Here is a 15,442-nt window from a genome sequence, read left to right on the forward strand (position 1 = left end):
GTTGATTTTTTTGTAGTCTGCATTTAAAAAGGTACGGTATGACAGAGGTCCAGGAAAATGCAAGCCCCTCTTTCCCTCTCTCTCATTATCAGTGCGGAGTATCTGTTGTTTTCTGTGTTGTGATTAGGATCATTATGTCAGTGAGCCCTTTTTTTGTTCATGTATTTTTAAAATATGTCCAGTTTCTTTTTGGTGTAGACGGGCGCCACCATTTTGTACGGACTCAGTCCGTACTAGGGTTGAGGGGCGTCCAGAAGGGACGCCCCTTCTCAACCCTAACACGCCCCTTCGGTGCTTCTGTAATGTGCCTGTGACTCACACAAATGGGTTATCTTGTGCCTGGACAATGCATCTTTAAGAACCTTCTAGAACATTACTGTGAAGATGATGCTCACCCATCCAACCTCTTCTCTTGGATGGCAGCACAATGGGTCTTTTTGATACCACCTCTGCCACCAATTATGTGAAGGTGATGACCACTATCCCATGCAAAATTCTTCACTGCGAGACTCAAACCTGGGACTCTTTTAAGTGTCTCATGCACTATAACTCTCTTTAGATGCCAGCCCTTTGGGTTTCAGTCCCCCCCCACCCCAGCTAGGCACCAGCTATTATTTGATAGCAACACAACTACTATCGAATATGTTCCAAACCTAAAAGGTTGTTCACAATGTTGATAGTGTTTTGTAATGTGTTTCTGAAATCACTTCAGACAGCTGCTTGTTGAAACAAAGAAAGAAATTCATTTGCAAGTCAGGCTAAATACAGTCTCTCTTTTAGTGGATGGTGTTCACAATGGATACGGTGTATAAGTACTTTATTAGTTATACCGTTTAACAGTTTCTTTAGCTTGTCTTTGCAATTGTCTCTTTAAAGCTTTATATATGTTTCCTTACAGACTTAAGTTCTCAGATAACCTTTTCTTAAACTTTTGTATGTTATATGCCTGTTCCAGGAAGATCAGAATGATTCCTTTAAATGTTGTCTTTGACTTTTTCAGGATAACTGCTTTGCCACCATAGTATCATCAATGCCTGTGTAACATTTTCACAAAGGGCTAGAGAAATTCTACCCTGCTTGGAGCACCATCACCTCAGACTTGAGGGCTCTTGACATCATCCCAAGAGGTTATGCCAGTAACCTGTGGAAGTATGTCCCCTCAGGCATTCTTCATACCACACTTTTTTGGCCATATTACTTCAGGCAATGGAAACTGTCTTATAGAAAGGTATTGTTCCTTTTTGTAAGAGAGTTCTTTCTTTAGAGAAGTGACTCTACCGGTTTAGAGTTCTTCCTTTTGATCTCAGCACTGCTCCTTATGTCTTTACAAAGGTCATAGCAGTGGTGGTAGTTTCTCTAAAGCAGCAGGATATCATCCTTTACCTATTTATAGACAACTTGTTGGTTGTGGCTTCCACTAGGTGGCAACTCCTACTGGATGCCATTTTGCACCTTCTCAAGCATCTCGGCCTTGTCCAGAAACGAGAGAAATTATTTTTGGTTCCTACTCAAAGGATACGATTCATGGGAGATTTGAAGACTTGTGCTGCCTTCCTCCCGGATGACTGGTTCTCAGCACTTTATCAATTGGTTCTATGTTGTCTTTGCTACAGAAGGCCCAGACATGTGCAAGTAACATTGAGCTACATGGCGTCCACCATGTTGGTCATCCTGTCTCATGCTGGGCTTCAAATGTGGCCTCTACAAGCCTGATTCATTTCTCAGTTCAGTCCACTTTGAGACACTCCCAAAAAGTGGCTCACCATTCCAAGGACTGTTCAACAATTCTCTGGTGGTGGTTGGATGTAGCACACATCCAAAACAGCATGTTTTTATCTCCTCCTTAGCTTCAAATGCTCATCATTACGGATGCTTCAATGATGGGATGGGGAGCCCACCTTGAGGCCTGAAGTTGCTGGAACTGTTAGTGGTGGAGAAGGCATTCCACTTCCTTGAGACTCCCTTGCAAAGCAAAGTGGTGCAGATATTAACTGACAACACCATGGTCATGTGCTATCTCAGCAAGCAAGGGGGTCCATGGTCCATGACTCTCCTCTGCTTTGGGATTGGTGCATTGACAGAAACATCATGATAACAATAGCCTAACATCTTGGTGGACATGCTCAGCTCAGCTGGATGTCAAATTCTTTTCATGGCTGGATGCTCCAACCTGAGGTTACAGTACGAATTTTCCATTGCTGCGGCTATCCAGTGATAGACATCTTTGCTTCTGAGATGAATGCTCAGTCTGAGGCGTTTTGTTCCTGGATTCCATGGGGAAGGTCGTGTGGAGATGCCTTCCTTTTTCATTGGAGAGGCGTCACCATGTATGCTTTTCTTCCTGTCTGTCTTATCACAAAGGTAATTGCCAAGCTCCATCAGTTTGCAGCTTATATCCTGATTGCGCCATGGCAGCCTTGGCAGGCATGGTTTACCCCTGTTCTCCACCTATCTCGAGGGGTCTGTGATCAACTTTCATGCATAGAATAAACTAGAAAGCTGGGCCAAAGATAACAAAATGAAATTCAACACGGAGAAATGTAAGGTACTGCACTTAGGGCAGAAAAATGAAATGCACAGATATAAGATGGGAGACATCTGGCTGAACGAGACTCCATGTGAAAGAGATCTAGGAGCCCAAGTAGACCATGAGTTGAACACGAGTCAACAGTCTGATGTGGCAGCTAAAAAGGCCAATGCAATTTTAAGCTGCATCAATAAAAGTATAGTGTCTAGATCAAGAGAAGTAATAGTGCCACTGTATTCTGCTTTGGTCAGGCCCCACCTGGAATATTGTATCCAGTTCTGGGCACCACAATTCAAAAAGGAAATGGAGAAACGGGAGCATGTCCAAAGGAGGGCAACTAAAATGGTGAAGGGTATGGAAACCATGTCCTATGAGGAATGATTTAGGGAGATGGGGATGTTTAGCCTGGGTAAGAGAAGGTTAAGAGGTGATATGATAGCCCTGTTTAAATATTTGAAGGGATGTTGGATTGAGGAGGGAGTCAGCTTGTTTTCTGCTGCTCCAGAGAACAGGACCTGGAACAATGGATGCAAGCTCCAGGAAAAGAGATTCCACCTCAACATTAGGAGGAACTTTTTGAGAGTAAGGGCTGTTTGACAGTGGAACACATTTCCTTGGAGTGTAGTGGAGTCTCCCTCCTTAGAGGTCTTTAAACAGAGGCTGGATGGCCATCTGTCGGGGATGCTTTGATTGAGAGTTCCTGCATGGCAGGGAGTTGGGCTGAATGGCCCTTGTGGTCTCTTCCAACTCTACAATTGTATGATTCTATGCAGACAGGACCTCCTCATCCTTAACATCTTCAGCCTCACAGTATGGAGGATTGCTCACTGGCTTCTCACCCATTGCTGTTAGGGAAATTATTGCTGCTGCTCATCATCAGGTGTTTGTACTCTTTCAAGTGGATGAAGTTTCAAGCCTCTACTCCTTAGCACTCCTCCCTTTGAAGCCAATATTAGACATGTTCTTGATTTCCTGTTTTTGTTACCTTCCAGAGGCTTGGGTTTTTTTTTGTTTTTGTTTTGTCTATCTGGTATTACTTCACTGCAGTTTCTGCAGAACTTTAGCTGCTCAGGAAGTCTTCCTGCTTTCCTATCCTCTTCTGAAGAAGTTTTTGAAAGATTAAAAACCTCCATCTTCTGGTGTTGTGCCTGACACTATGGTGGAGCTTTGATATCATCTTGGCTCATCATCTGTGTTCTCTGTGTGGACTACCCTTACCTGACCTTCCACTCTGATTGAACCATCTTGAGACCTGACATTACCTTTTTGCCTAAGATGGTATCTGTTTTCCATGTCAACCAGGACATTATCATCCCAGCTTTCATGCAGAATCCCACTTCTGCACTAAAGAAGTAGTTGCACTGTCTAGACATGTAGAAGGCTTTAGCATTCAGGATTTTGGCTTTTCAGATTTTAACAAAGACTCTGTATGTGCTATTCTTCAGTGAAGAAAGGACTTCCTATTTTGTCACAGCTCTTCTCAAAGTGGGTAGTATTGGTTATCTGTCCCACTTATGAATTGGCTTACAAGGAACCTCTGATTCGAATTCAGGTTCATTCCATGATGGCTGTTGCCATGTCTTCTGTGTGAAGACATCTGTTGGATGGCTATTTGGTTGCAGCCAGTGACTTTTATAACTCTACAGAGTAGACTTGAGGTCTCAAGCTCAAGCTGCCTTTGGGAGGTCTATACTTTCTTTCCTGACTGTATTATTGGCATTTCAAGACAATTCTATTATAATATCAATATTGTGTTTTGATATCTCAGATTAATTCTGTCTTCTGTGACTTGTTATAGATGGATATTACCTTGTATGGACAGGGGGTGTTATGCTCATGTTTGATGTGTTGCATTGATTTGATGTTTAGTAAACTTCTGAATTCTTTATAATCACACTTCTACTTCCTGCTTGTGTAGCTTGCTAGTCTCTCATTTGTCTGAGTCACAGAAACCACAAAGAATGAGAACAGGTTGCATACTTATAACTGGTCATCTATGAACTCACACAGTCTCACCCATCCTCCCCTCATCCTGCTTGTCCTTTGGATTGCTGCATCAGTGTCCATTGAATGGGCGGTTTTGGGGGGAAGACCCCTATTTAGGGGTGCTGAAGATGGGCAGGGCTGCTGCCCAAACAATTAATGCTTTAGAAGGTTCTGAAAGGTGCAGGATTGTCCATTTGTATGACTGCACAGATGACCACTTGAAAAACTATAGTTAAAACCTGTCTGCATTTCATTGTAGTGATAATTTAGTTAGTTTAATAGGCTGCCTTTTGAAATCTCCTTACAAGTTGCTGTTTGTTTACATATTTGTTCACTAACTGCACTATTTTGCAAAGAAACAGATTTATCACAGAATGCTGTAATTCTATGGAAATTAAAAGGCCTTATACCTGATACACAGAAAATAATGGTTATTTTTCTAGCTGTTGTGAAAGTGTTGCTGTTGCTGTGCTGATCAAATTGCTGTGAACACTTCCTGTTAAAAACAATTTTGTTTGGATTGTAAACTAGCAGTATGTTTTAGCAAAAGTATTCCTCGGTGAGCTGATACTTAGTTCATGAATGCATTAAATGACTTATTACAAAAATTGCTCAGCAGCTTAAAGTGCTTAACACAGTGTGGGTGTACAATTCAGAGGGCCTCCACTCTTCCTGATGCGTAAAAAATCATTCATGTCAGTGTTTCCGCCCACCCTCTGCTTGTTAATGCTGTCATGGTCCAATGTCTTGATTCCTGAATGCTGTATTCTTTACTCCAATATGCCACATCTTGTCAAATCCCTAAATAAATTGAGAAATTGCATCGATTATTATTGCCTGTGCATTCTTGCAGGAGGTGTTATTAAACTTGCATGTATACTTTTCTCTCTCCCCCTTCTCCTGGATTCAGTAGACAAGTAACAGATCAGTAGTTTACCTGAGAAGTACAAATTTCAGAGTTAAGAACATCCTAAATTCCTGAAAGAGAGTGCTGTAGTCTGTATATTACTTCTATATAAACAAATAAGGAAAAGAAAGTAAATTAAGTAAAAAATAAAGTTTAAAATGTTATTGCTGCTTTTTGGAAATACTTACTAGCAGAAATTGGAAGCTTCAGTGTTCTAGTAAGATATTTTTGTTATGCTAACTGTAACATTTATTTGTAGTGAAAATCAAGTAGTTTTATTCATACCTTTACCATTTAACTGAATTCCTTGTGAGAAGTGTTTCAATCCCATTAAGAAGAGTGGCTGTGCTTGAGAGTGTTGTGTTCCCTTACATGTGACTGCCCCATGATTTGGTACACCTTTTTTTTTTGTAGACTATTACAGGCAGACACATTGGTTCTAACATTTAGAAAATGGGTATGAAACTTCATGTTACATCTTGTATTTCTTTAGTTCCAAGTTACAGTTGTGACCTTCACAGTTATGAAGTTGTGAAGTGTACCTACATACACACATCTCAATTTATTGTTAATTAAGTTGCTATTAAAGTGTTAGTTTGTAGAGCAGAGTAGGGGATTTACAGATGTTAAATGGAGAATAAGTTAAATGGAGAACTTTGATAGCTATGACAGAGGCCTGCTACAGACTGCCAAAATAAATCTGCTTTGAGTCTCTTTGGAGGTATGCTAATTAAATGATGCATGGGTCCTAAGAGTCCGGAGGTCGCGCCAAAGCCACACTCCATTCCTAAGTACTGGAGTGCAGCTTTGGTGCAGCTTCCGGATTTTTAGGATGCATGCATCATTTAAACAGCATACCTCCAAAGAGACCTGAAGCAGCTTTATTTTGGCAGTCTGTAACAGGCCAGAGCCTCCAAAATTGGAGCAATACATATTTGAAAGCCAGTTACTGGAAAGAGAGGACCACTGCACTCATGACCATCTTGTGGACTTCCTATAGACTTCTGAATGGGAAAATGCTCAACAGGATAGCTTTTGAGTGTTCAGCCACAGCTCTTATATTCTTACAGGATTACAGGTTTAGTCACTATTATTGCATTTAAAAGTTCTTGGGCATTAGGTTTGCATTACTTTAATAATCATTATGGATCATATATGCTTTAGTCATACAAATTTAAAGAATTTATAATGCAGTAAATAAAATACTGGCCATTGTATTTAATCATTATCTGTATAATGTCTGCTCTTTTAGGCTACATTTGTATTTTTTAATCGCTGTACTTGTTTATTGACAAGTATTCTGTGTCTTAGGTATTACATTTTTGGCATAGCTAGAAAATTCTATCGTATAGAATCAATTTTGTTTGTTTCCCTTTTTATTCCAGCGTCTGAACCTAATCTGAAATTGCGATCCAGATTGAAGCAGAAGGTTGCTGAAAGGCGCAGTAGCCCCTTATTACGAAGAAAAGATGGTCCTGTAGTTACAGCTCTGAAAAAGCGTCCCTTAGATGTCACAGGTAGGTTGTAGAGGTAGCAGTTAATTTAATACTTTTAAATTACAAAATGTTTGGATAAACTGTATAAACATTGTGTAGGATGAAAGTAGTTGTAATGATTGCTGGTGTTTTTTTCTAATTCCATTTCCTATGAGTAATGGCAAACTTTCAGCAAATATTCTCCCTCTTCATAACTCTTCTTCCCATTGGTCCATTTGAAAACTGTGGCTGTTAGATTATGAGATGCTAATATATGTGGGAATGTATAGTCTCCCACCCCAGCAAGTTGTAATAGTTTGACAGCGGTTGATAAACTATATTCTTGAGCTGTAAATTCTATTGATATTTTTATATTATCTTAATAAAACAGTTTCTTTAAGTAAGAAGTTGTTACATAGAATCATAGAATCATAGAGTTGGAAGAGACCGCACGGGCCATCCAGTCCAACCCTCTGCCATGCAGGAAATCCAAATCAAAGCATCCCCAACAGATGGCCATCTAGCCTCTGCTTAAAGACCTCCAAGGAAGGAGACTCCACTACACTCCGAGGGATGAATAGTAGTGCTAGTATTAGCAACTGCAGCATTTCCCCCTAAATACTCAGATGTGGGCATTTTCATCAGTTGTCAAAGATTACCTTTCTGTGTCTTACATCTCTGGCAGTTATTATAATTAGAATTGTATGGTTACATCTAGATCATTCCATCTGCAAATTGAAGGTTTCTTTCCATTCATGGAAGGGACTGAGATTCTGCATTAGTTCCCATTGAGAGAGGGGTTGGGAAAGAAAAGGCACCTTTTACTGATTTCCTTTGCCCTTCCTCCCCCAGGCTGCCCCATACTTGCCACACTGTTTTGAAGGGCCACCTTTCCATTTTGGTATAGCGCCTGTCAGTGTAGTTCCCCTCACAGGAATGGTGTATCTGATCCATATGAAATTGGTAATAACATTTTAAATCTAAATTCATTCAAAACAATATTAACTGGGCTCTTAGGGATCAAGAAACCTACCATCTTAGGCCTTTTATGTTGCTGGTGTTGTTTTGTCCTAGCCAAATTGTGAGGAAAAAGATTAGATTGAGGTTTGAATACACTGCAGTAATGGTATCTGTTATTATTTGATACATAAAACCAGACTGGTAATACTCTGAAGAGGCTCATGGCCCTTTCAGAAAAGATGAGATCTAGCTCCCACAAAAGAAGTACTCATAAGCACCCATGTGAAGACATATGTGTTACTGTGCATTTTTTATTTTATTTTATATCCTGTGTAAGTATGGCAGTACTCATGGAAACATAGTGGCATTAGTAAATGGTTTTCAATGTGTTTTAGATTCAGCATGCAACAGTGCTCCTGGATCTGGCCCTAGTTCTCCAAACAATAGTTCCAGTAATATAAGTGCTGAGAATGGAATTACTCAATCAGTTGCAAATATTCAGGCAGAGGTAAGGCTTTGTTTAATTTGAATGTCTTTCTCTTCACAGTATACCCAATTGCAGTATACATTACAGAGAGCAAGTTTTTAATTTGGTTGTTACTAATGTTTAAGTTTATAAATGGAAAACGCTGGTAACCTGTGCATGTTTTCATTTTTATCACAATTGATGAACAGTATCTAGCATATTTGTGTGGAGAAAGTTTTGTTTTCACATGTTTTATATTGAAAACTTAGAATTGACCTTGAGCTTGGATCAGGGAGATGCAGTAAAGTTCAGCCAGGCAGAATGTCTCCTTCCTCATCCCTCCAAACCTAATGTTTTATCTATCTTATCACCTACCACCCCCAACATGGCCATTTACTGGCCAGTTGAGAGTGGGGATGTGGCAGAAAAAAGTATCCATCTGTATTCCTGTGGCTGGATGACAGCAATGAAACATTCCCCCTGGGAGCCCTGTGAGGTACTCTGGAGATCCCAGAAGATGACATCATCACTGTGTGCCCAGGTGTAGGAACATAGCTGGATGCTTCACCAGTGCTGCCCCCACTGTCTATTAAAGGGCTCAACAAGAGTTAGTCATTATCTTCTCTTGATCTAGCTTATTTCACTAGATCTTAGCCAAAAGGCCGAGAAGCGATTCTAGCTTATTTCATAGTTTTGTTTCTTTTTCTGGAAATAAAAAATGGTTGGGAAAGAATAAGATTGTTATAGGTGGGATGCTATACTTTGTGTATAGTTTGCAAAATTTCATGTCCTGAAGCCTGTATGTCAGAAGATAAAAAGAGAATTAGTATGATTGGTGTTTTCATAGATTCAAATGTAATACAAATGCATGTCAGACATCAAAGTATTGAAGTATAGGTATATGATAAGGTTCTGAATGTTCAGCTACTTAAGCCAAAATATAAGATAAAAATACAGTCGGGCCTTCTTATACATGGATTTTTTATACACGGATTCAAGCATCCACGGTTTGAAAATGTTCAAAAAAAGTATAAATTTCAAATATCAAACCTTGATTTTCCATTTTTTATAAGGGACGATTTTGCTATGTCATTATATTTAATGGGACTTGAGCATCCATGGATTTTATTATCCACGGGGGATCTTGGAACCAAGCCCCAGCATATAACAAGGGTCTACTATACTTGTAAATAAAAGATAAAGGAGGAGCCTAGACATGAAGGGGAAAAATAGTGGGAAAACTGAAGCTGAACTGCATTGGTACAGTAATTGTGTTGATTCATACATGATACAACCATCAGTATCAGCAGTAAAATCTCATTTTTATTGGATGGGAAAACCTCTATTGACATTTAACAGGGGCCAGTTAGATTATTCCATGCTTTAGGCCTGCACTCCTTTCAACAAACTAGTGAAAAATACTGTTAATAATTATACACAAGGTTGTTGTTTCTTGTGTAATGTGCTGTCATATCTTCTGAGGCAGTTGATTTGATTCTCTTTTCAGACCAATCTAGCTCATAGACTTGTGAATCGTGAAGGCTCAGTAACACAACTTCCATTGTACACATCTCCCTCCTTGCCCAATATAACGTTAGGACTTCCTGCAACTGCCCCATCCAGTGTAAGTGGTATTTAATGTAAAACATTTGGGGGGTATGGTTATACAAAATGTATTCACGAATTCAGTGTATCACCAATTAAATTCTTACAGGGTGGATCAGGACAGCAGGACACTGAAAGACTTACTATTCCCTCATTACAACAACGAATCTCCATATTTCCTGGCACTCATATTACTCCTTATCTGAGCAGCACTGCGGTGGACAGGGATGGGGGAAATGCACATAATCCTCTTCTTCAACACATGGTTTTACTGGAACAGCCAGCGGCACAAAATTCCTTAGTCCCAGGTGAGAATAACTAGAATTGTGTTGAAAAGTTTGATTGTACATAGTTGTCTTAAAAAGCCCAGTTTGGATACATTTTGACTTAATAAGCCACAGTGTTCATGAGCTTTGTATCTGTGTTCTCAGTCCTTACCTACTCTCTTTCCTCTTTTCTTCTTAGTGTGCCATGATTACAGTGGTCCTAAGTTAATTAATTAACCATAGTTTCAATTATGCCTAAACTAGAAAACAGTGCTTGCCAGGATCGGAATACATGAGAATCTGAAACACAGTTTTAGTTGATTTCAGATCCTTGTTTGTTCCAAGATAGGTAACGATAATTTATTTTCAATATGACAAGAAACTAGTTTGGTAACATTAGCAAATGGATAAAAAAGAAAGAAAGGAGGAGAAAAATAAGGATGAAGCATGTAGGATACAAGGCTTGATGTACTTACTGTGTCTACTTGTGTATAAGTTGATCTCATGTATAACTTGGGAGCAGGTTTTAGGGCCAAAAACAGGATTTTGATATGACCTGTGGATAAGTCGAGGGTCAAACTTAGGAGCCTGCAACAAAGGATGTAAAGGACGAAGCAAACGAAAACAATGCTAAAGAACTTACAAGATTCCGACAGGCATAAACTGTTTGTGCTCACCCTAAAGTCTTGATGAATGAGGAAGGAATTACACTAAATTATGGCAGTGTGATATGTCGGGGAGGCAACCAGTCATCGGCAAGGCCAAGAAAATGCACACATGCCAAAAAGGATGTGAAGACAAGAGTTATGGTACAGGATCAATTCTTATAAAAAACGGAAGCATCCTTTCTCTGAATAGAATGGTGAAAGGAGAGAGCTTAGACCATCCTGGGAGCACCTAAAAGTAGCACCAACTCCTCTTCTCTTTTGGTGGTCTTGTGAGGGGAATCATCATCACCACCACTAATTCCCTCCTTTCCGGGCATTCAAAAAGGCCAAAAGCAGTGCTGCAGCAGAAAGAGTAGAAGAGAGTCAGTGTTTTTTAGGTTCTCCTGGGACAGACTAAACTCTCACCTTTCACCACTCTACTCAAGAGAAGAGGATGCTTCTTTTTTTTATAAGAGTTAAGGTACTGTATTTTCTGGCATATAAGACTACTTTTTAACCCAGGAAAATCTTCTCAAAAGTCAGGGGTCGTCTTATACGCCGGGCGTCATATTATAGGGCAGGTGCTGAAACTTCTGAGCTGGACTGGAGAATCTGCGGTTGCCGCATATGGTGGGGGGGGGGGGGAGCTAAAAAACAGCCACGGCCACATCCCTGCCACATGCGGCGATCGTATGAAAGCAGCTACTGCTCTGATAGTCTTGGAGACAGGGAGCAATGGGCAGGCAGGGAGAGCTAACCAATCCAAGCAGGCTTTGTATACATCAAGGTTTCCTGCTAAGTACCTGCATGTCATAAGCATTTGAATTAAAATTGCCATATTGAAATCAAATCTGATGTTTTTTTAATTTTTATTTGGTGTGCGTTGGAAGAGGGGTAGTCTTATACGGTGAGTACATCCCAAATTATATTTTAACTGGAAAAGTTGGGGGTTGTCTTATACGCCCAGTCATCTTATATGCCGGAAAATACGGTACATTATTTACATTGACCCATGGATAAGTTGACCCAGGTTTTTTGAGCTGGATTTTTTGACTAAGATTGCTAGACTTCTAGACACATATGATTATATACAGTACTAAGAGGATTATTGTATGACTATAGTGGGTGAACAAGCCAAGCATCATTTTGATCTCCTACATCCACAAATCTGCCATAATCTTTTTTTTAACATGTTTTTTTAAATATATCTGCCATAATCTTTTAGTAAAATGATGATATATCAGGAACATATGAGGGCAGGTTAAAATGTCAAACACTTCTCTTTTTTACCTGACACATAGACAGAATGGATCTGCCAGGCTACAGCACTTTGGCATTTATCTGACTATGCTGCGTGCTGAGGTCAGTCCAGACCACTGCTAATTGTGTATTTGGGTAACCTCTCGTTTCAGTGCAATAAAGGATGGGAGAGATTACTCTTCTACTGAACCTCTTCCAAGTCCCTCATACTAATGGAAAAAGCAGAATTTCCTACTCTGGAATTGCCCACTCAGTTCAGCAAAAGATAGATGAACTCCTGTCAATACAAACTGATCATCTTAGCCATTCTATGCTGAGTTGAAAGTATACTGATTGATGACATTGTCCTTTAATATGACAACACTTGTCCCTAGAAGCAAAATGTTCTTATTTCATAGAAGACAGTTCTCACCTATTCTGTTAACCAAATTTATTTATTTAGAATATTTGTAGACCACTCTTCAGTCACGAAGGCTTTCAGGGCGGTTTACAGCTTGTTACTTTGGCAATTCCTCCCCTCAAATTTACATCTAAAGACACAAGGAAAGGGGATTGCAGTGTAGGAGGTGATAAAATACTGCCACCTCTTTTGTTCCTCCAAACCAGGGATGTGGAGTTGGGATGAAGGAAGAGCCTTACACCTGCTTTTGGGTCTACGCATGATGGAACTCTGCCTGCCCCTTCTTCCGAATAGCTAATCTTTATTCCTAGCCACCATTTGTGTCTTATTGTTTATCCCTATACTCTTGACTTTTGTTTTGTGATGTTCTTAAAAAAAAACCTTTCAGCAGCACTAAATGACATGGCTGGCTTCATAGCACACTTTACTGTTGCTGTGGGCGTTACTCAAAAGGCTTTTCTCCCTTCCTCTTCTCTTCTTCTTTCTTCTTCACTGTTTTCCTCTGTATTATCTTCAGACTGGTATCTTTCAGGACTAGGGGCACTCCCCCTCCATGCGCAGTCCCTTGTGGGTGCAGACCGGCTCTCTCCCTCAATACATAAACTACGACAACACCGCCCTCTGGGGCGCACACAGTCTGCTCCTCTTCCCCAGAATGCACAGGCCCTCCAGCAATTAGTGATCCAACAACAGCATCAGCAGTTCCTGGAAAAACACAAACAGCAATTTCAGCAGCAGCAGCTGCACATTAACAAGGTAGGTATGCCAGTTGCTGGTTCTTGCTCATGCAATTTTAATGTACCCGTTCAGAAATGACTTTGCTCTAATATGCACAGCTTATAATTATGTAATGTCTATTTGTCTTTATTCTTGGATTGCTTAATGTTCGGATGTTCTTAAAGAACACATAGAAAAATGATATATACCGGAAATATGTGCACAGTGTGACCCTCTAAAACTGAGTGAAGCTGGAAGTGAGACTGATCCCATTGAAAATCAGCTATCTGAGTGTGAGATGTATGTTCACTTCATTCATTCACCAGAATACCATATCTGCGTAAAAAGAATATTTCTGAATACTCGAATACTCAATTGGCACCTGGGAATCTTTAGTTCTGTTCACAGCTGAAATCTTGACATGTTCATTTTAGGACCTTGTGTTGCTCATTCTCTGCCTCTCCTTCTTAGAGGCCTCTGTATATTACTTATTAATATTTATGAAGGCTGTGAAGACTGCCAGAATTATGTAAGTGTATAATCTTTGAAATTCCAAGTATCTTTTGAGCAAGCAACATAGAAAGTTTATTTCTAATTCTGTTTGTGACATCTTCCATTCCTTATGCAGCCACAAGTTTTACTATTCAAGGCAGTTGTGGGTGGGTGTTCACAGTTGCCTGTGTGCACACACATAATTCTGATATTGTAACCATTCCAACCAATCATTTTGATTGGGCCTAGGCCTTAGAAATACAAGCCAAGCTTGTCTCAAGGCAACATAAACTTTGCTCAAAGGGACATAATTCTAAGCATTTTAATTTGTCAAGATATGGCATACTTATTTTACCAGCACCACCCTTCTCATAATTTCTTATAGTTAGAGAGAAATGCAGTAGTCAAGTTTGACTTTCAAAGTGCTGTGGTTTCAATTGAAGGTGGATATATAGTTCTTTGATTAAAGCAACATTCTAAAGCAGATTGTTCTTTGATTAAAGCAAACATTCTACATGCTCATGCAAATTTTTTCCAGTGAGAAATTCAGAGACAGTTGAAGGGGGTGGGGAGAAGCACTTTGTTTATAAAACAGAGCAAAGACAAAATGATTACACAAGCCACTGACGTCATTTTTGTACTTTTGGAAACATGCCACTGCTATGCATGTGCCAGACCTGGACTTCATTGAGACTAGCATACTGCTCTAGTTTAGAGCTGTTATTTCCATGGAGATTTCACTTGCTGCTCTCCAAACATACTTGGTGGAGTAGAGCTTAAAATTAGGGTGATTAGAAGTTGTAGATGATGCCATCTTTTTTAAAAAAATTAATATATTGCAGTTCATTTGGGTCAGTTTTAAAGATGCGAATTGCCAGTTTAGCAACAAGTGTTACAGTACATCAGTTATTAAAGTTTGAATCCTCTGGTCAAATCTGTGTATGAAATATAGTGTTTCCAAAGAGACATTTTTACTATCATAAAAAACAAATTTAGCTAGTGATGAATGTCATAGGTTCCTGCCGTAGTGGTTTGAGCATTGGACTACGACTGGAGACTGAGGTTCAGATCCCCACTCTGCCATGGAAACCCACTGGGTGACCATGGGCAAGCCACACTCTCTCAGCCTTGGATGATGGCAATGGCAAACTCTCTCTTAAGAAACCTGCCAAGAAAAAAGGTCACCTTAGGGTTCCCATAAGTCAGAAATAACTTGAAGGCACAGAACAAACAACAAGGATCCTGCCCCATGTTTGTTAAATAAAGATTAATGTAGAACATACAAAACTAAAGTATTTGCCCAAGTGAGAGGGACATCACTAAAGTCCTACAGCTGTCTAGTTGAGTACAGTGAGCCCTCTATATCCAGTTTCTTTATCCATAGATTCACATATCCATGGCTTGAAAATATTAAAAGAAATATAAATTCCAAATAGCAAACATTGACTTTGCCATTTTTAAATAAGGGACACCATTTTACTGTGCCACTGTATATAATGGGACTTGAGCATCCACACATTTTGGTATCTCATGCGAATACATTTGAAACACGTTCAAGGCATGCAGTGTTTTATCCCAGATCTATTCGCATTGTCTATTCAAAGTATTGACAATGTGAATCTTTTCAAAAAAATTCAAGGAAAAATTCAATATCGATTATCCCTTATTAAGTGGAGGTTTTGGTAGCCTCCCCCCCCCCCCCCAAACTTAATTGGGTGCATTTGGGATGCGTGT

The 15,442-nt window shown here is 39.8% G+C and overlaps 1 protein-coding gene across 10 annotated transcripts in view; it reads left to right on the forward strand.

Annotated features, from left to right (window-relative positions):
• Positions 1-15,442, forward strand: part of HDAC4 (histone deacetylase 4) — a 144,841-nt gene that overhangs the window by 73,339 nt on the left and 56,060 nt on the right. For 8 of the 10 annotated variants that reach the window (XM_089477887.1, XM_089477885.1, XM_089477884.1 and 5 more), the window contains 5 exons: positions 6,806-6,937; positions 8,251-8,363; positions 9,829-9,945; positions 10,036-10,234; positions 13,017-13,255. In XM_089477887.1, coding sequence (XP_089334013.1) covers positions 6,806-6,937; positions 8,251-8,363; positions 9,829-9,945; positions 10,036-10,234; positions 13,017-13,255 — 800 coding nt within the window. The remainder of the gene's footprint in view (positions 1-6,805; positions 6,938-8,250; positions 8,364-9,828; positions 9,946-10,035; positions 10,235-13,016; positions 13,256-15,442) is intronic. The other 2 variants (XM_089477888.1, XM_089477891.1) reach the window with 1 other exon arrangement.

Source organism: Sceloporus occidentalis, unplaced genomic scaffold (genome assembly GCF_023333645.1).
Source record: "Sceloporus occidentalis isolate IW3139 unplaced genomic scaffold, rSceOcc1.0.p SCAF_12, whole genome shotgun sequence".
Classification (NCBI taxonomy): domain Eukaryota; kingdom Metazoa; phylum Chordata; class Lepidosauria; order Squamata; family Phrynosomatidae; genus Sceloporus; species Sceloporus occidentalis.